Source organism: Schistocerca gregaria, chromosome 6, assembly GCF_023897955.1.
Source record: "Schistocerca gregaria isolate iqSchGreg1 chromosome 6, iqSchGreg1.2, whole genome shotgun sequence".
Taxonomy (NCBI): Eukaryota; Metazoa; Arthropoda; class Insecta; order Orthoptera; family Acrididae; genus Schistocerca; species Schistocerca gregaria.
This window is the reverse complement of record NC_064925.1, coordinates 261,105,821-261,128,498: the sequence shown is the minus strand read 5'-3', so window position 1 is coordinate 261,128,498 and position 22,678 is coordinate 261,105,821. Positions and strand designations below refer to the sequence as shown.

The window sequence follows — 22,678 nt, the reverse complement described above, 5'->3', positions numbered from 1 at the left end:
GAAGTCAAGTTGTTAAGATTACTGTTTGGATTTTTAACCTACAACACATTTAAACCAAAGACAATATTCACGAAGTATTTTTCATGCTATAGTGACATTTATAACAAACTACACCTGAGTAAAGAGCCTTTATTTTTTATTATTTTCATGCTATAGCATGTTACAATGTCTCCTGCTTCCAAAATATATCATCTGTTCGCTGCTCTCTCATTGGCTGCATAGAACCAGCCACTGACGTAATCACTTTCATTCCAGTAATACATCTACATCAATACTCTACAAACTATCATAAGGTGCATAGCAGAGGGTACGACCCATTTTATCAGTCCTTAGGGTTTCTAGCTGTTCCATTCACATACGAGTTAACCTCATTATCCCTACATCAGTGATACATAGGGGATTGTACTATATCCCTAGAGTCATCATTTAAAGCTGGTTCTTGCAACTTTGTTAATAGGCTTTCTTGGGAGTAGTTTACATCTACCTTGTAAAGTCTTCCAGTTCAGGTACTTCAGTATCTCTGCGACACTCTCCCACGGATAAAACACAATGGTGAGCATCAACAACATTGCACCACAAAATACATAAGCACACCAATGGCCCCTATCTGGACTTTTGCTGTTTCTTGCAGAAATGGATACTGCTGTTAAGTAATAACAGTAACTGATATCTATATAAAAGATTGAAATCATGATTCATTCCAATTACTGAACTTCTGCTCATGCTATGATCTACTGGAATCTATTGGTACAATCTCCACAATGGGTCTTGCCACTGTAATTTATTCTCAAGACAACAATTACAGTCAGTTTAATATGATTTATTTTGTTTGTCAGACATTTCAATCAGGATTAATTTTCCTTCTTGTTTATTTGAATGTCACCATCATGTTCTAAAGCTGATTAAATGCTAATAACATTTTTACCCAGTATTCTAATATGTGAACAGCGACCGATTTTCTCATTTGTGGCCTACTTAGTAAATCATTTACAGTCCCTCATTAACAAACAAAATATTGATCTGAGTTCAGAACAAGTAATGTTTTCTTAATGACAACATTTACGCTTTTGAAAGTTACCTTTATTTAAAAAGCAGCATTAATGTTTGTACACAATATCCATACTCGTATGAGAGCTTTTATTGCAAAACCTATTCAAATACAGTAACACTTCGTAATACCATCAAATTTAGTGCTATTTTGTCCTGTGTTTCACAAAATTGTCAAATTTTAAGCAGAGCAATAGATTGTTGCAGTGGCTAGATCATAGTTACTCATGTAATCCTTGTACTAGCACTTTGTGAATCAAATGTCACGTGATTGTTCAAGCAACATCTATACAGTAACAAGCGTATCAGGAATGCAAGTATCATTTGCCCATCCTTCTGAATTCTTCAAGATAAATCTGCACATTATCTCCATAGCTGTAGCGTGATCCGTAAATGTAAGACAATTCCTATATACTCTATTAAATGATGTTAAAATGTTAACCTCAGCAGCAATAGTTTAATCTGCGAATATAAGATGACCTTGTATTTTTAAAATGACAAGTTTGGGAGAAACCTCATCTTCCAATCGGGTAAATGTGGTCAATTTATAGTAATACATTTTAACGGAATTTAAAATGCCATATTCATATTAATAAAATTATTATATATATTTTTAGACTAAAATCTGGATTTCCTGGGGTCAAATATTGTCTCTCCCCTTAATCATAGTGAACTGATGTCAACATATGGTTTCCATATTTCTCTAAAGCAGAAACTTAAACTCTCATGGCAAATTAAGCATTTTTGATGCCACAGGATGTGTCTTGTCAACCTCTCTCTCGTTTGGCTACAAAGATGGGCAAGGAGGAACAAGAACTGGTCGCTACCACACTTAATAATTAAATGTTGACATAGTCTACATAAGACTATAGGATCAAGATTGGCAACTTTTTCTCCGTTTAACAACCTCCCCCCCCCCCCCCCCCCCCCCCCCGCAAGAAAGAGAGAGAGAGAGAGAGAGAGAGAGAGAGAGACATGGAGAAATTTACATTCCCTCAGAACTCACCAGCTTGGCTGCATCTATGAGTCTTCCCTGAGCAACAAACTCTGACGAGAGTGAACGTGCCCGAATCAACTGTTCTTCTAGTGTACGAGGGTCTGCTCCTGTTGGTTCTGCTAAAGTCTTGTGTGCACGAGGTTCTGCCTCACGCATCCATGTTCTTGCTTTTTCCAGTGCATCCTGATGTTCACGCTGACGACCACCAACACCACTTAGCCGGTCTGATAGTCCCTCTGCACGTGACAACAGATCCCGATATCGCACAGATGCCTCTGAAACTTCATGGCTTACTAATGGCTGTGCAGGATGCTCAACATGTGGAAGGCGTTCTGGCAGTCCTCCTCGGAAATCGTTCAGTATGGACAGGTATTCCTGTATAAAAGTATATCATAACAGGATCACAAAAAATTTTATTTAATGTTTATATGAAGGTAAAACAAACAAATGGTCTGAATGAATAGCCATAGTATAAGGAAGAAATGGCAGTGACATACCTATAGACCTGCCATATCTGCACTAAAAGAAAAACTGTTCATAATTTAATAAGTAAGAACTGAAAAGAACACCGACAAAATAAGAGAAAAATATCAAGTATTTATATAATATACTGTAATACATTGCTATACGAATACAGTTACAGTAGAAAAGATATGTAAACAGGAAAAAACTTAGGATAATTAACAACTAGTACAGGAATTTTTGTACAATAACTTAGGGAAACTACAAAAAGTTTAAAACCAGAAAATTTGGTGACATGTCAAACCAGAAGCCCTCCCATAACCCAGTTGCTACAAGACTGTGGACTGAATAGCAGACTGTTACTTTTCAAACAATGGAAAAATCTAGGATGGACAATATTATGAAAAGGATAGTTATTACTCACCATATAGCAGAGATGCTGAGCCACAGAAAGACACAATAAAAAGCTAGCTTTCACCCAACGAGGCCTTTATCAAAAATAGTCAGCCCCCCCCCCCCCCCAACACACACACACACACACACACACACACACACACACACACACACACACACACAAAACAGAGTCTCTGGCAGCTGGAGACAGATTCTGACTCCAGCTGTGTGCGTGTGCGTGTGCGCGTTCTCCGCTATATGGTGAGTAGCAACTATCCTTTTCACAATATTCAGACTGTTATTTTTCTTTTCTATAAGGGGTGATCAAAAAGTTTCCATTTGAGAGGATTGCTGTAGCATTATTACCAAATGCTTCCACACAGAACCAAAGTGCTATCATTCTTTTCTTGGATACTGAAGGACAAACACCAGCAGACATCCATCGAAGAATGAAGAATGCATATGGGATAGCACATTTGTCGAAAACCACTACTGTACCCCATACACGGTCTTCACTCTTCAATGGATGTCTACCAGTGTTTGTCAGTGGGCAGCCAAGAAAACAATAACAGCACTTTGGTTCTGTTCATCTTAACACAGAAGTTATGCCAACTTAAGTTGGACACTGTTCCAATTTCATTTTCTGGGATGAACATTAATGGTTGCGTAACAACATAATTTTGTTTCAAATAACATGGCATCTATTCTATTATGCTTAATTATTATAATAATGTTGTGATTGACAATTTCCATCTTCTCCACAACACTGCTAGCAGAGTATCTATAATGTTTTTGTTGCCTGTGGACTGTGAGAAAAGATAATACTGAAGTCATTGGTGAACACTTTCAGTACTACTCTACAGGATCAAGTTAATTTACTGCTTATAGAGTATGGGTAAGTCTAAGAGATGAAAAGAGACAAACAATCTCCAACAATTATTTCTGATTCAGACTACTACTTTGTTATAGCGCCATGACTATGTTTGGAATGAATTTTACACAAACTCTTGCCTCATTCTTGTACAAACAGGCTCCCATTCTAGCTCAGTTTTATAACCTTACCAGGCAACTTACATACTGTAACACTGAAAATGGTCTTAATGAACGTAGCTTATTCTTTTGGTTTTTAGTGTGCTGAATCTTTGATACGATGATAAAATTCTTTATCAACACTTTTTTTACAGTTAACATTCAATGTTTTAAAAATGTATTTTTAAATTGTTAAACAAAATACATTTCACATACCATTTCAATTAATAATAATATGAACATGAAATTTAAGCTGTAGTGGTTGCAGAGTTGAATTGTATCATAACTACTCCAACAAGCTCCTTTGCTCTTCTTGTTCTGCACGAATGCCATGGGTCTAAAAGAATTTACATTACCACTACTACACATTACACTGGGTCTCATGAAACATTAACTTTGCAAGCAAAGTTTAGTCTGATAGTCTTATAGTACTGAAACATAAACACTGATTATATAATCCTCAAATTTGCCTGTTCAAAATAGTGTCACATGCTACAATAGATATCTCACTTGCTGACAAATTTGAACATTCTTTCTGATACATATGAGGGGGGATCAAATATTAACAGGATTTTTAGTCGGATCGTCACCTGCGACGAAACATGGGTTCACCACTACACTCCAGAACACAAACAAGCAAGTACGGAGTGGCAGAGGAAAAGGGAGGCAGCACCAGTGAAACCCAAGATCGGACTGTCAACTGGCGAAGTTCTTTCAACTGTGTTTCAATCAGAGAGGCATTTTGCTGAATGATTTTTTGCACGAGTGACGCACAATCAATGCTGCCTACTACTGTCAACTGCTGAACAAGACGAGAGCTGCATATCACTGCAGAAGATGAGAGCAATTGATTCGACAGTTCATCCTCCTCCATGACAATGCGTGACCCCATACTGCAGCTCTGTCTCCAAGCTACAGGAAATGCACTGGACTTCACTTTATCATCATCCTCACAGCCCAGACTTATCACCCTGTGATTTCCATTTATTTGGACAGCCTAAAGTAGCTCTAGGAGGGCGACGATTTGAAGATGACAAGGGTGTGGATGACTTCGTGCGCAACTGGCTGGTGACACAACCCAGTTCTTTTTATGATGAGAGCACCAAAAAGCTGCCCATACGCTAGGACAAATGCATTTCGAAAGCAGGAGAGACTATGTGGAAAAATAAATTATAATTGTCTTCATTTTTTCAATAAATGACTTTAAATAAAAAATAACATCCCATTTATATTTGATGCACCCTCATATCATATGACCTGTTAAAATTTTCATTACACTCAATTGGGAATGTCATGCCCACTGCTGAAAAGATTACTTACAATTCTCAGAAAGAATAATTCAATTGCAGAAGCAAACACTTCTCAATATTCTATACTCAAATTACCATAAATAAGCGAAGTTACCTTCTTAACTACCAAACCAGTAGTTTATAAAATAGAAAGAAACTTCCACATGGGAAAAATATCTTAAAAACAAAAATTCCAAGACTTACCAAGCGGGAAAGCGCCGGTAGATAGGCACAATGAATAAAACACAAAAACACATACACAGAATTTGAGCTTTCGCAACCGGCGGCTGCTTCGTCAGGAAAGAGGGAAGGAAAAGGAAAGATGAAAGGATGTGAGTTTTAAGGGTAGTTTATTCACATAACAGAGCTTTAATATCTGAAAACTAATCACAAACCTTTGACTCGTCTGAAAATTTCTGAGCAGCCATAGTAATGAAACGCAAGTCTGCCTGATGAGCAATCACATCACTAACAAATTCCTTAGTGCTGTCAGTGCTGCTGTGTAATTTGTTCAGATTGGACAGAGATCGCTCCTTATCTTCAAGTTGCCTGCATGCTTTGTCCAGCCATGAATTAAATGTCAACAACTCAGACCTGTAATGGCAAAAACACATATGACTGTTCTGTATAAATGATGTGACAAACTGTTAATTATCAAGTGTAGGTGTATAAAAAAAAACAGTTGAAACTTTGGTGGCCACTCATTCACTTGGTTCTCGTTGTCACTAGTCTTACACCTATAGCTGAGTAGTTTTTCTGATGTCTAAGATAGACAATTCCAGCAACTCGGGTTGGGGATAAGTCAGAAAACCGCTACATGACTGTCAGCCAAAGATCCTAAGACAAGTGAAAACAGGTAAAGAGTTTGTAAGAATTGACACAATGTAACAGTGTTTTGCAGACATTAGAATCTCACAAATCAAGTTCCAAAGTAATGTAATACAGTGGAACTTCTCAGGAGAGCCACATGGGTGGCCACACAAAGCTGCAAACGAAGAAAAAGTTGATAAGGATTAATGAGTGAGTGGTCAGATTTTACTTCAAGTTCCTTGAAAATTCTATAGTGATTTAAACGATTAACATAATTTCTGAAAGGAAGAAACTTGATGATAATGATTCCTAACATACAGAAGAACCAAAATCTGGAAACAGATTTCAGCTACTGTCATTTTGGTAGCAGTTGATAACTTACTTAAAATAGCAGCAATTGCTAAAAACTACTCAAGTTTTACACAATTATTCTTCTTCCTCGAGGAGGCGTAGGAATCCAGTGAGAACCATATTTCTGCAGATTGGAACTGTGTCAGCCTAAGAAACCTGTCAGCAAAAAGATGTTGTCAGCTCCTAAGTATCAGCAGGAAGCCACTGGCCCCTGATCGCCTATGTAATTGGCAAGGTTATATTTTTGAAGTCGGATGCTTAGAGGACTGTGGCACTGACCAAGATATGAAAAGTATAGCCAATGCCATGTTCTGCACATTCAGTTTGAGCTTTGAGTCTGATAAGCAGCCCCAACTTTGTCATTGTCACGTGTGTCTCAATACCGTCATTCAGAGTCCAAACAGGATACGATGGCCGATGCGCACTGACCATTTTTCATCCAAAGCACTGGTCGAGCTCAATTGTTTGTTCAGAATGGGAGACTGACCTTGTTTGTCCACTTTCCGCCAATCAGCAACGTGCTGCAATAACAGAATCATAGTGCATTCCCTACTATTTTTCTACAACAATTTTACAGGAACTATTCAGTACAAAAAATTCAGTTTTGGATTTCTTATAGCTTTATATGTCAGCCTCACAAATATCTGCCCATCATTTTGTTAATGGTCATACTTAGTGTCATATTTCCATTTACGTAAGATACTACACAAAATTCAAAATAGTTTGCAATGAATGGTACTAACAAAAGCAGAGGTGACAGTAGATCTTTCTGAATGCTCACCACGCCAGTGTGGGTGTGGAGGGATTCCACTTAATATTTACAAAAACTGTGAGCATAGGATCAGTTTAGAATGGCACTTCCCCTCCGGTGCTCTGTATATCCCTTACAGCACCTGCCCGCAACCCCCCACCACTACCACTCTCCCCATACGTGCCCTGCCAATTGCACATCTATTGTACCGCATTATTCTGTGTGGACTCTACCGCCTTCCAGTTAGTTGGAGTTTAGCTGTTTATCAGCTGGAACAGAACACAGCAATGTTGCTCATGTATTTTTTCTGTTTCGTTCACCCAGAAAACAGAAGTATCTCATGCTACGATTGCAAACCAGCAGTGCTAGATATGTGGTAAGATTCACCAAAATCTCTGTTTGTCACTTGGTCTGCTCTCTATGGTTCAATATATTCTCCAACTTGATAGTAGTTTTGCATACTTAACTATGGTTTCAATTCGTATTCTCTGTACACTTTATCACTGCATAAAGCCAGTGAAGACTGCCATCAACTAAATATTGTATGTTTCCTAATTCTAATTTCAGAATATACCAGTAAATTTGTTACTCCCTATTTTTTCATATTAGAGTTGTGATAAGTTCCCACCTTGCCATTATCTGAACATATCAGAGACCTCCTGCAAGGAGGAATGTTGCTGATGCCTCAACAGTTGGATATAGGACGGGAATCTATTTCAAATCCTAGTGGCTTGTTATTTGCCATATCTACAAACTGGGGTGTGCTCCTTATAATTTGCATTTTCACAGCAAATTATCTTAACAAATATATATGTATATACCTTTAGCGATAATCTTTTAAGTTTGTTTGTGCCATTAACTAAACATTAAAAGCAGCAGATATATATGGGCTGATGATCACAAGTAAAAGAATTGTTTTTGTTTTCTCCTCTCCCACTTTTAGAAGAAAGTATGGCAAATGGAAATGAAGAAAAGCCAAATAAACAGAAACAAAAGAAGAAAAGAGAAAACAAATTATGTAGGCTACAGGAAATTAATATGTAAAAAACAAACAAACAGGAAAGGGTCATGTGAATGTAACATGGGGCTTGGACAGAGGATCCCAGGGGAACTCTATACCTTCTCAACTTTGATTGTAGGAATGTGTGTCAGAGCAGACTAAATTCCATTTTCTTAGGTTTCTGCCTGCCTTTGTTACTTTTCTGTTGAAGCATTATTATTATTATTAACATTTCATTTTCATTCTGCCTCTCTCACAACTATTTTTTTTTCCTTTAAATAAGGAGTGCACACTGTAACTTACTTGAATTTTGAAAGCTCATCACGCGCAGTCCCAAGTTTTCTGAGAAGGCGTTCTGTACGTTCTGTGGCACAATCATAGCGTGTCTTCAAGGAACGTCCATTCTTTTCAACTGTTGACACCTCATCAGCTGACAGTACGTCTCTTCCAGTTGAAACAAGCTGTCGCACCTGGTCCAAGCAAGTTGCAATCGGTCGGGAGTGGGCCTCCAGGTCGTCCTTCACTTGCTGCACCATAGAAAATTAAATAAATGCTGGTAAATACCACAAAATATTGAAGACACAATCATTAATTTTGTTGGAAACAGGAAGATTTGTCTACATTTCAACAAATATGACAAGTTCCCTCTTCCTCCAATTTATGCTTAATGTTATTTCACACTAGTCATCATCTTTTCCAATCAGGATATATCTGCAATCATCCTCACATCTTACTTGAATATGTACTAAAGTTTCGTCTGGCAGTCTTAAGACAACTGAAGCATAAATTATTGTGGCAACATTTATCTCTTACATACTTTATAAATTCTCAGTGGCATGCAAAAAACCTCCAGGAGGAAATTTGTGTAGAAGTCTAGTTCCTACACATTTTCTTATTGCAAGTGTACAAAAAGCCTCCACAATACAGACAACGCATACAACTATGCAAGTTAAGCAAAGATACGATTTCCTCATTTGTACGAGTCGCCACTGATTTTCCTCTCCATGTAATGCATAGTAGAATATTGTCACATGAATGGTGTTCCCTGTCTTCCAACCAATGAGAATAAGTCAGTATAGTGTTTATTAATATTCATTTACAAAATCAAAGATTTTATGGCAACAAAGCTGAATATACTTTGGTTTGTGTTGGACACTTTCACATTTCTTTAAATTTTATTGTGAAGGTCTATGCTGTTCTTACAAAGCAATTTTGAGCATTTTAACATGAAATTAGGCGAGTGAAATACTCAAGGAAGAGCTACAAAGAAGAGAAATTCATCATCTATCCATATAAATAGGAATACATTTCATTCATTATGGAGCACTCAAAACATATGTAACGATCCTTCTATAATATTGCGTATTAAGCAATAGGACTCTTAGCCAAGATTCTTAATTTAGTTTTTCTTTTTTTTTTCAGGCTTTCAAATATGATGCAATGTAATTGTACACAGCTACTGTATGTGATTGACATACTGACTACTTGAAAACATTAGAACAGTAGGTGGCTCTTATTAAGCAACATCCATGGATCATTTCCACAGCACACTAAGTAAGTGCTGTCTATGATCGATTAGGCAGCAAGATGGAGGTTGGAAAAAAAGTATAAGAAAATGAATAAGAAGGAGGAGGAGGAGGAGGAGGAGGAGGAGGAGAAGAGAGCTCTTGAGGCAGAACAATGTACCTGTTAATAAATTGACCATTTTTAATTTCCTAATTTCAAGAAATGACTTGCAGAGAATTAATTTTTAAAGAATGAGTAACTTCTAAGTGCTGTATATGTAACGTAGCTTCTTGTTGACCCAAATGCCTTGATCTCAACAGCGATTATGCTCAGGAAGGGTCAAGCAAGAGAGATATACAGATTGTTTCCTTGTTATGTTTTATAAGGAAATGGCAATATACCTTCTTATATTCCACGCACAGCTTTCTGTCATCATACTACAAGGTTATTGATAAATACCTCTGGGGTTTCAAAAGACAACTGCGCAAAAACTACAAGACATTTGGAAAAAAGCATATCGGTGGATATAGCATCCCTAAAAGTTTAAACCTACATTACATGTTCCCAAATATAGGAACTGTTTAAGATGTGAAAATGTAAATATGTGCATACAAATCATTCAAGTTACCGAGTAAAGGGTCCTGGAAGGTGCAACAGCAGCCAGCTTTGTAAACCTTGTTCATTAACTAATTGGATGCTACAGTACCGAGCAGATGATTTGTTTACATGTTCTGAATGCCTGCCCTGACTGCAACTATGCCACAGTGTCAGTTAAGAATTGAAACTCTGAGAGACTTTATCCACTGTTCTGTGTCATTTTTCTGTATCACTCGTAGTTATATGAAACAATCATCTTCTGAAAGCCCAGAGGTATTTACATATACCCTGAATTATTTCCTTTATAACTATTTTATTCGCCACTCAAGTATTCGTCAGTTCATACTGAAAGCAGACAATAAAAAAAAAACTGCTTCAACTTTTCATCTTCATACCAACAAATCTATTATTTACTTGGAACTGTTGTCATTATCACAAAACAATACTGACCTTGAGAGTGTTTATTTGGTTCCGTAGATCATCAGTATTTTCTGCAACATTTCCTTGACTTGCAATGCGATTCTCTGTATTTGAGAGCCACATCAGCAACTTTGACAGTGTCTCATCACAATGTTTATATTTTTCTTCCACAGCTTGCTGTGCAGGTAACACACAATAACAAAATTTTAACGTTATATTTTTTTTTTTAAATTGTTCTTTCAAACATTTTTATATCCACATTTCGCCATTTTCGACTTTTTGAAAATTCAAAGGTTAATAATTTGCTTTTACCCTTCTTCCATTTATCAGTAAATATATACCCCCACAAGTTAATCCACTGGCACTAAACACTATCCCCACATAAACCAACATAACTGAATGAAATTACAGATGATAAGAAAATTTGACTACACTCAAGAACTCATCATCTATTTTATGTAATAAAAGGTAATAATGTCGTATAAGCAATTAATATCCATAACACACAGCATTAAATTCAGATCTACTTTTTAAATTTTTTTTACTTTTATTTGTTATGCATATGACCAAAGATTCTTTTTTAAGACTGAGTGCTAGTGTCAGAAAGAAGAAATCAATCAAGTAATGAATCAGTTAATGCTGCTCAAAATAAATAACTTTCTATTAATTTATAAAAAAGAATAACTCATGCAGAACATAACTAACCATAAAGCCCCAACAGAGAATGTGACATCTGCAAAAAGTTTGCATAACCACTCATGCAGGCTTACTTGAAATGCATTTCCTCCCATGCTCAAAAACTGGCAGGAATCTACACACTAACCAACACTGCACGGAACACAAAGAATCAGAGCAATACTATCAGTAACCACAGAAATTTCTTTACAGTTCCTTAAAACCAGACAGCAATTAAACAATTTCTCAGATTTGACAAAACAAGCCAATACTCCAGAGAGCAGAGAATTTCTGAAGGCAGGTTTGCAAACCAATTTCTGAAACTCCCACATCCAGAAGAAAATAACTTGTATAGAGAATGACAGAGGCAACAGATGAGAGGATTCTGACAACACGGCAACAAACCACTCAATCCCACTCACACAGATTGTTACAGTTAGTATAATAATTTAGTATTATCGTTAAGTACATAATCTAGTTTGAAATTCTTTGTACATATAGTAAAAGCCTGTAAACAAACAAAAATAATTACACAACAGAAAGGAATAATAGTGGTCATGATCATCAGTTCAACACTAGACTTAGCTTTAAAACATCAAAATCTGAATAATTCAGTTTTAATTAAAGAAGTTAATAGATCAAAAATGCAAAACATTCAAGGCAAAAACTTAAATGACTACTAACATGATTATTTTTAAGCTACAAAAGATACAAAAATATAAAATAGATCATTTCTAATTTGAACATTTCATTCACAAAAAGAGGTACTATACTAAAACCTAAGTGCTATTAGTAATGTTAGGAGGAGCGGGTTACAGCATTGCCGGGCATAGCAATTAGCATTAAAAGAACAGCAATACATTAAATGATGTTAGTCACTAGCAGATATTTTCAGAATCATTAAAATATTAGCATCCCAAATAACCACTTCAGAAATTTCACTTTATAGCTGCACATCAATTATGTGCTATAATTTAATCATCTGCTCATTCCACGCATTAAAAACAAATTAGTATCACATAAGCCAAAGCGTCTGCTCTCAGACATCTGTAACAAGATGAGAATTACAAAAAATTAGCACTGCTAATGTAGGTATTACTTCTGAAAAATTAAGTCATAGTAACTATCAAATTTAATGAGATTCAACTTCCAGACACACATTTCATACAGAGAAGGAAAAATATGAAGCAGCACACAAATGCAAATGAGGAAAGTTTTACAAGAGATGAAACATGTCAAGGGACGAAAAAGATTTAGGAAGGCCATTCAATGAAAAACACAGTCAGACGAGAGTAATTATTGCTCACAACTCTCAAAGATGCTTATGTGAATTTGTAGGAAGAAAGTTCCACTTGTGCTGAAGTACAAGGTAAATTTTCTAGAGCTCCTGCAAAACTTTCCGCTCTTTGCCATGCATTAGTGCAAAGCTGCCCCAACACTGCGAAGCTGAATCATTCCATTAGCTATCCTGAACACACACACATTGAAGCATAAGCATGCACACATACAGTGCCATATGTTAAAAAAGAAACAGCGTGGGATTCTTTTTATTTGTGATGACTAGTGAAAACAGATATTAGCTCTTTATGACATGTGCATGCTGTGTAACTGACTTTATATTACTTAAGATGACATAATTTATCACATTAGTTTGGATGGGCAATGAATGCAAAGCACTTTTACTTTTTATTGCACTCCAGGATGTTAACTGTCAACAACTAATTGCAGTTAAAAATGTTTGGACCTGTGCCTGATCTTATACAAAATTTAGTAGGTTACTTTAAAACACAATTAAATAATGAATAAAAAATTAAAACTAATGTCAACTAATGTCAAACATCATCAGATTTAATGCTGGTGTGTTTTTTTTCCATTCTTTCTTGTAAACAGTGAGTGATTATTATCAGTATTTTACACACAATCCGGAAAAAGTGTAAAAATGTTGCTCCAATTAATATCTACTGTTGCCATTTAAAACAGCATGCCTCCAGTGAATAAAATACAGGTCTGTTTCCTTAGAACAACATATAAAACCTTATATTTCCTGTTACGGCTTCATTCCATTATATATGTGACAATCAAGAGAAAGATGCATTGTGTTGTTTGGAATATGATTTGGTGCAATTCACTATATTATTATTATTATTATTAATATTATTATTATTATTATTATTATTATTATTATGTAAGTGTAATATTCTTCAAAAATGAAAACACTGGAGATGATTGAAAATGCTGCTCAGTTATTAAACATTTTTCTTTCAGCAACACGTCAAGTTAGAAATGATTTTAAGCAAAAGCTACTGAAATTAAAGTTTAGCATTACAGTTATAAAACAGTAAACAAAACTTGAATGCAGACTTACTCTGGCCTGCGCAGGCAGGATGTACCCACGCTCTAGGGCCTTTGTGAAATCAATAGATTTTCCTGTTGTTGTCTCAAGCAATCGTCCAGCATCTTGATCAACAAGACCTTCTGGACCAACTGCCTCAGACAAAGTCAATATGCGCCCTGTAGATGCATCTTTCACCACTGTTGTTGAGGGGTCTATAAGATTAGATGCTAGAGATTCACGAAGAGTTAAGCGCCGCCGCTCTGTTACACCACCTGCAGCACAGAATGGATCACGGAAACCTCCTGTAGTTGGATTGTACAATGAGAAAGTTATAGCTTCAATCAGACATAGTGCATGACTTGGTGTTGTCAATAACCCTGTATCTAAAGCAGCAGCTAAGGTGTAAAGACGAGATGTTTCAGAGTCGAGGACACTGCTCTTCTCTGAATCAATTAACCCTTTGCGGAATGCTTCTGGCAAACGAACAAGTCTTTTCTTCAACTTGTCTTTCACAAGAGCTGAATCAGGATCTATTAAGCCCAATGTAACTGCCTCTTTTAGTGTTAGAACTTCATGTGATTGTGGATCAGTAAAACGACCTGTTGATATGTCCAAATGACCCCCTTCTACAGCTGCATCAAAAGTCAGTGGTTCCCTTAAAAACACAACAGTTCCCTGTTCAAATATAATGCACAGCGATTTCACTTTGCCTGTCTGTGGATCAAATGCTGCACGCCGATTCATGTCAATCAGCCCATCTGTTATAGCCTTCTTTAGAGTGCGGAAGCGTCCAGTCTGAGGGTCTTTAATAACAGCAGATTCAGGATCAATCAATTCATTGCGTATTGCTTCTTCCAAAGTGCACTCGTGTGACGTCCTGGGGTCCTTAAATGTACCACGCTGGAAGTCAATTGATCCACGCCTTACAGCTTGCTGAAATGTTATTGGACGATCTACAGTCAACAGTAGCCCCCTTTCAAAAGCAACATCAATAGTGTAAGACCGCTTTGTTTTCGGATCTGCCACACGGCCTCTCAAAACATCTATAGAACCATCTTCAATAGCTGAGTTGACACTCTTAAGCTTGTTACTAACAGGATCCTTCATTGCTGTAGTGTTTGGATCTAAAAGACCATGTAATAGTGCCTGTGACAAGTCCAAATTATCATTAACTTGTGGGTCAACAAAACAGCCTGCCTCTGATCGGTAAAGGCCATACTTTACAGCCTCTTCAATTGATAGTGGCCTGCGAGAAGTAACAATAAGACCTTTCTCTTTTGCTTCTTTCAATGACAGAGTCTTCTTTGATTCTGGGATCTTGTAGAGACCCTTTTCATCATCAATTAACCCATTCAGAATAGCTTCTTCAAGTTTCATATATTTACCAGTCTTAGAGTGCTTCACAATTGAGATAATTGGATTAATCAGTTCTTCTTTGCAAGCATCACTTAAAGTCAGCTTCCTACCAGTAGATGGATGAACAAAACGGCCAGTGGCCGAGTCATACAGACCCATTGCAATTGCTTCATACAACCCAAATGCTGCACTCTCAATGTCCACAATAAGACCCAGTTCCATAGCTTGTGAAAGTGGGATTGTGCAGTCAGATCCTGGTTCACGAAAAACACCTGCCCTTCTGTCTATTATACCAGCTCTGCAAGTCTCTACCAGTGACAACAGGCGTTCAGAGCGACGGTCCCAATAGCACGGTAACTGAGGATTGATAATTGACCGCCGTATAGCTTCGTGCAATGTCACTTTACGACCCGTATTTGGATCTGTTAGCTTACCACTCGCCTCATCATACAAGCCCTGATGAATAGCTCTCTGTACTGATACAGCTGCTTTACTATCCACCAACAGACCAGTAGCAAATGCCTCTGATATTGGTACACTGATGTCACCTCGAGTAAAGTCTTTCACTTTTGCTGTCTGTCCATCAACAAATCCTGATTTTATAGCTTCTGCAAGAGACAGTTTCTTCCAAAACCCACTTCTTGTATCCTTCACATGAACTGAATCCGAGTCTATGAGGTTGTTCTCAACAGCATAGGCCAATGTGACACGTTCTCCTGTGCTAGGATCGAGAAACAGCCCTGTTTCCTCATCGAAGATTCCTTTGACTAAAGCTTCACTTAGTGTTAAAGGTGGGTGAGCCTCTATCAGCAGACCTTGTTCAAAAGCTTCTTGGAAGTCCAGCTTTCCATCTCTACCTTTGAGAGCACCAGCTTTTGCATCCACAACACCTGAAATTTGAAGCAGACAAATTAGGAAATTTGTACGATTTTCCTAACAGGTTAAAGTTACATTGTAATTGTATAAGTAAAAAGTGAATGCCCATGTTCTTGTTATTAAAAATCTATACTATAGCAATTTTACACAAAAAAAAAATCAACCATCAAGCTGGGCTCTGCTTATTAACTGCAATGCAGTTCCATAGAACAATGAATTTGAGGTTAACATGTACCTGCATCGCTATTTGATGTAATACGAGCATTACAAATATAAACAGATGAATCGAATGTAAAGCACATAAATATAATGAAACTAAGGATCAAAATCATAAAACAGTCAACAAATATTTACCATTATCTGAATATTACAAAAATCAAATTGGAAATTATGTTTTTCTCTGGCAAGAGACTTGTCTGTTCAAGGTTCTTGTAACAGACGAGTTATCACTGGATTTTTATTTCAGCAGAAAAAAAATTATTTCGTTTTGTATTTTTGACAGGTGTTAAGCAAATTCTTTTCTCTACTGCACTTCTTTGGTTCAGAAGATGTAAATATGAAAGAACAATTTGATATAATCAGGACCAACGAGACAGAAAAATTAAGTTTTTCACCTTCCTCTACCCGAAGCATTTGGCAGTCGGACTCATTTTGTTACAGTGGTCATATTACAAAGCTCCCAAGATTATTATAAATATATTGTTGTTAACATGGTCAAAGACTGCAATTAATTTATTGATGAGTCAGCAAAGATAATCTATTAACATCATATGTATAAAACATTTAATTTGCATTTGTGTTAGAACTGCTAGTGTATAAGAAAGAAAATGTCACTCATTTTCACACAATTCATTTGCAAATTTAAAATAAAATTCAAGTAATAGTAATAGTAGTAGTAGTAGTAGTAGTAGTAGTAGGAGGAGGAGGAGGAGGAGGAGGAGGAGGAGGGGGGGGGGGGGGGGGGTAGCAGCAGCAGCGGCAGCAGCTATTCACTCAGCACTTCATAGCACAAACACATTCTTACCTTCTTCAACAGCACTTGCAAATGTGACTACCTTTCCTGAATCTGTTCGAACGAGAGTTGAAGCAGGGTCTATAATACCTTTGTAAATAGCTCTATCAGTGGGCAACTTCTCATGGGTCTCTGGAGTTGTAAATCGACCAGATTTAGGATCATAAAAGCCCTGCACAGAAAGAGAAACTAAGTAACATATTTCATGTGCATGTGCAGTGGATTTAAAATACTCATATTGTATACACAAAAATGCATAAAACAATTTATCTTTCTTACACAAAACCATTAAAATTTTCTCAAATTTTCACAATCAACAGAGTATACCACCTGCACATTTAATTTTAAACTTCAGTATTGATTCACACCATAACTCCCATCTCAAATTACGACAAAATCAAAATTACTATTCTGTCATTCATTACATTCTCACTTTCAGTAATCATATGCAGTGATCGTGCTCAATCTTCAGCAAAGCTCACATCATGCCTTGTTGGTAGCAGGTGACTGAAGTTAAATATACACACGAATAACAAACCTCCAATATAATCAAGAATGTCATTACCATAAGTGTGAACACAATCCGGCTACACTACATAAGCATGAGATTTACATATTTGAATAAACTGCATAAAATTTGGAATAATCTGTGAACATTTTTGAGATCCTGCATGGCAGCAGGAGCAACAGCACCATGACTACCACCACTAACACACAAATAGGTTTACACCTGTTACTTCACTTAATTACATATAGATTTTTCTTAATGCTAAACCATGTCTGGCTGTATTCTTTCCAATAATAGTAACTTTTCCACATTCTGTTAGATAACTCTACAACTCAGGGAAATTTTGTCACTTCCAACAAGAACAACACAACAGTCAAATCTCAAATTATTGGACAAACATAAATTAATACATCTTGTGATTATTATGTTTGGTAGGTTTGGAACTTTTAATATACGACTATTCTTATTGAGTTAGCAAATATTCTGTGTAATTCTGATTTAAGATTTGATAATTACGAGTTTATTAGAAACAGTATGAGAGATGAGCAGGTCACAAATATTGCTTGAAAGAGAAGATATGCAGCAGTGTTACCATAGACATTCAAACCTGCTCAGTAAACTGAGTCGCTGCCCAGACTACTTTAAAATCATGATGACCAGGGGTGGCAAAGATGACAAGGCGAATATTCAATGGTGGTACAAATAGTGGTACAAATCACACTGCTGAAGCACCAACTTGCCATGATTGTCCGTTTAAAATTTTTGAAAGCATTTTGTAAATGGAGCAAAGCAGCAATCAGAATAAAATGCTAAAAATTAATAAAACAATCTCGATCGCATTTTCAGATTTTTATTAGTTAGCAACTGGTTTCAGTCCTTTCCTCAAACCATCTTCAGGCCTTTCCCCACCGTTATGACTGCTGGTGACAGCAGACAGAGTGAGACCTGTGGAAGTGAGGATAACCTCAGTGACATTCTCACTTCTCCATCTGCCGCCATCAGAAGCCGTAATGGCGGAGAAAAGCCTGAAGATGGTCTGAAGTAGGCTGAAACCAGTTGCTAATGAAAACAAATTTGAAAACATGATCAAAACTGTTTTTATTGATTTTTACAACTATCAATAATTGTAAAAATATAAGCTTAGTAGATTCAACTAATAATTTATCTGTATGCATTGTATCATAGGCCAACATGTCATGTGACCATATCAAATGAAAACTCAACAATAATGGGATTCTATAACGTTTCCGTTGACAGATAACCTAATCTCAAAGTGAAAAATAGTACAAGATATCTAAAAGATACAGGTTTGAAACAGAGAGACAGGGAAGGTAGTTACCTTGAACACGGCCTCTGGCAATGAAAATTTTCTCTTTGCGGGAATGATCAGCCCTCGCTCCAGAGCATCATAGAAATGCATTTCAGCTCCACTGGTTGGATCTGTTGCTGTGCCAGCTTTAGGATCTATGATACCAGCACAAACTGCTTCTCGTAGACTGATGATGTCCCCTGAGCGTGGGTCCTTAACAGCCAGAGTATCACTGCTTATATCCCCACGTCGCAATGCCTCTTCCAGAGTTATACGTTCACCATCTAATAACAGGAGACCAGATTGTGGTTCATAACAGCCTTGTGCCAGAGCTTCAGGAAGGGACCACGGCCTTCTTGTGCTCAATAGTAGACCTTTGCTAAGTGCAACATCCAGAGTTACACCTGGAGCAGGCCGTGTCAGCATCCCACGCCGAGCATCTAGCAGTCCTATCACCATTGCATCTCTTACTGGCACAAGTCGATCCGACACACTGTCCTTCACTCTTACTGATGACACATCAATCAGACCACTGTCTATTGCATCTTGTAGTGTTACATCTTCCCCAATAGCAGGATCTTCTATGAGTCCAGTGCGAGGTGAATAGTACTCTTCAGAAATAGCGTCAATCAGTGACAGCGTGATTTGGTTTGTTACAATCAGACCTTTATTTAGAGCTTCATCTAAAGTCAGTAATTTGCCTGTAAACGTGTCACGCATTTTACCCACCTTGGGATTCAGAAGCTTCGTTGTTAAAGCATCGTCCAGTGAGATTAAACTGTCAGCTCTAGTGTCCTTGCACTCTGTAATGAAAGCATCAACCATTCCACGTTTCACAGCTTCTTCAACATCTATATTCTGGTTTGTAAGAGGTTCTTTTATTAAGCCAGTAGAGGGATTGTAATAACCTTTACGAATCACAGCTTCTAGAGAAATTGGTTTTCTGTGACCTGCTATAACATACCCTTTAAGGAATGCCACTTTGAATTCTATTTCGGTTCTTGTATCTACGTTTACTATGACTCCCCTATTAAGATCAACAATGCCAACTTCAATCGCTTCTGATAATGGTATTATATCATCAGTTTCTGGATTGCGAATATTCACAGACTCCGGATCCAAAACTCCCATTTTTATAGCATCAACAAAGCTAAATTTTTGCCCTGTTTTTGGATCCTCTATGTCACCTGTCTGGGGATCATAATGTCCATCTTGCACAGCTTCCTGAAGTGTTATAGTTGGTTTCATTTTCTTTGAAAGAGATTCAGATGTGTGTGGCTTCTCAATAATCCACCCTAATTTGACAACTTCAGAAAATGGTACTTTTCTTCCTGTCCCAGGATCCACCATGTGACCCGTATGACGGTCAATGACGGGAACCTCGAGTGCCTCACGGAGTGTGACATATGCATTTGGCTTCTTGCTCAATAAATCTCTGACAAGGACTAGATCTGGACTGAGCACATCACACTGATAAACCAGATCATCAAATCTAATTACTTCTCCTGTAGCAGGGCTTACAAAAGACTCCAGTGCCACATTGTAAGCACCAACATTTAGTAGTTTCTCAGGAGTCAAATAGCGAACAACAGTCACCTTATATTGCTTCTTTTCATCTACAAGATTAACATGAGTCTTGCTTAACACTTCAATTTTACTATCCTGTGATATGACATTATTCAATAGTGCTTCATGCACTGTGTATAACCTACTGTCATTAGGCACCAGAATATTCACTACACACTTGCTGGGATCTATGAGGCCATCTGCCACTGCTTTACTGATGGAAACCACAGGCAACTTTGTTTTACTTTCAATTTTAATTTCTGGTGGCTGTTTGTTTCTCTCTGTTAATACACCTCTAGTTGGTGATATTAGTTTTTCCGGATGGGTTGGTGTGTCTAGTTGTTTCTGCTTGTCCAATGGTGAAACTGAAGGTGCTTCTGTCCCTTCCTCTGTTAATTTTGCTGCAGATGGAGATTGCTTATCACCACCAATCAATGATATCTTTCCCTTCTCAGATTTCACAGGACTTTTTTGTTGTTCACCAGACTGTACTGTGCTTTCCCCAGGGGTGATCCCTCCTCCTTGTACTTTCATGCGATTACTCTTCACGTCTGACATAACAGCGCCCCTTGCATTTTCATCACCTGTTGTTTTCTCGAGTTTCTCTTTGACAGCTCCTACCACTGCCATTCCTGCTAAAACAGGAGCACCAAGTACTGCCAGAAGTCCCATTTTGGCTGCTTGCTTCACTGAAATCTTTGTGCCCGTTTCTGGTTCTTTTACAAACTGACCCGTCTTTGGGTCTAACAATCCTTCTCTTAGAGCTTCCTTTACAGTGACAGGTTTTGAACGAACCACATCATACACAACTGAATCCTTGTCAATAAGACCAGCATTCACAGCTTCCTCAAATGAGTATGCTTTTTTTGGTGAATCTGGATCTCTGAAACATTCTGCAGCTTCATCATACAGTTTCTCTGTAGCTTCCAATACATTAAGCTTTTTAGTTCTTTTATCACCACCATCGACACTGTCAGGCACAGCTTCAATCAATCCATCACGAATTGCATCAGCTATGGGCATTACACGCCCTGACTCTGGATCTGTGTATGTGCCAGCACTTAGATCAATGAGTCCACGTGCGATGGCATCTCCAAAAGATACCTTAATTTCACGTGTTGTGAATTGCTGTTTCACCTCGGACTCATCACGAACTATGCCACGGCGTTTTGCTTCCTCTAGTGTCATAACTTCACCTGTCAAGGAGTTCTTTACTTCTGATGGACTAAGTAGTGTATACCCCTGGAGGAGTTCAATTGTCTTTGTTGTTATTGTATGATAGGAAGTTACAGTTTCTGTAACTGCAGTTAAACTACCTGGAAAGGGGAAAAGAAAAATCATTGTAATGAAACAGAAACATGAAAATTAAAATCTGAGAACACAATTGAAAAGCAGTTAAATAACCTGTTGCTGAAGGTTCAAATGTCAGTGCATGCTGACCGGGTTTAACAATGAGTAGACCATTCTCAACAGCCTCTGTAATTGGGACTTGCTCACCAGTCTGTGGGTGCTTCATGGTACCTCGCTCTGCATCAATTAGGCCCCTTTCGAGGGCCACCCCCACATCCACACTTAATGGTGAAGCAGGGTATGGAAGAGCCATAATGAAATCTGAACTAATGGCCTGTTCCAGAGGTTGTCTATCACCTGTTACAGGGTGACGAATTTCCTTCCTACAAATAAAAATAAATGCATATCAACCTTTTTCCTCATAATCGTGCACGATTTAAGGCAAAACAATATCAAAGTACAACAGCAAAGGAATCATAAGAAACTTAGGTGCTACCTTCTTAACTTCACAAGTTGGTTCTCCTTTAAGCACGTCTGTACATGGAGAAAAAAAAGAGGAAGTAACTAGATTTCTAGGTCATCACACTACAAGAGCTCAACAGAAACATGCATGAAGTGTGTGATCTTTCTACTTCCAGACTAAAAATTTTGCAAAATTTACACTGATCTACTCATAAAAGCACTACAGCAAGTCTTCACTGTTGCATATTTCTATTTGCCACACAATAATCATTTGCATCAGTCCAACATATTTATTTCCTTTCAACTAAACTTTTGCTCAAATAAATTTGGCAGAGAACAAATAATACACTTTGCCAACTGAAACAATTTCTTTTCAGACAAATAAAAGGAATGTGATCTGAATACCTCTGAACATCAACAAGTCCACGCCTCAGAGCCACAGGGAATGTCATTCCTGCTGGTGGAAGTGGCTGGGCACCTGGTGGAGGTGCTTTACCTTTTCGACTCGGGAAAAGCTTCGCATCCTGTGAAGCTGTCACAATACTAACTGGGCCATCAAATGTCTGTACTAGACACTTTTCATCATCAATGACTCCCTGAGGGGAAAAAATACCATCAGCAATGTTATTAAGTATTG

The 22,678-nt window shown here is 37.6% G+C and overlaps 1 protein-coding gene across 50 annotated transcripts in view; it reads right to left on the bottom strand.

Moving 5' to 3' along the window:
- Window positions 1–22,678, bottom strand: part of LOC126279005 (microtubule-actin cross-linking factor 1) — a 485,047-nt gene that overhangs the window by 170,919 nt on the left and 291,450 nt on the right. For all 50 annotated transcript variants that reach the window (XM_049979354.1, XM_049979337.1, XM_049979346.1 and 47 more), the window contains 9 exons: window positions 22,447–22,637; window positions 21,694–21,962; window positions 18,754–21,605; window positions 16,919–17,078; window positions 13,693–15,908; window positions 10,683–10,829; window positions 8,433–8,656; window positions 5,613–5,811; window positions 2,054–2,419 (listed from right to left, as the gene is read on the bottom strand). In XM_049979354.1, the coding sequence (XP_049835311.1) occupies window positions 2,054–2,419; window positions 5,613–5,811; window positions 8,433–8,656; window positions 10,683–10,829; window positions 13,693–15,908; window positions 16,919–17,078; window positions 18,754–21,605; window positions 21,694–21,962; window positions 22,447–22,637 (6,624 nt within the window). The remainder of the gene's footprint in view (window positions 1–2,053; window positions 2,420–5,612; window positions 5,812–8,432; window positions 8,657–10,682; window positions 10,830–13,692; window positions 15,909–16,918; window positions 17,079–18,753; window positions 21,606–21,693; window positions 21,963–22,446; window positions 22,638–22,678) is intronic.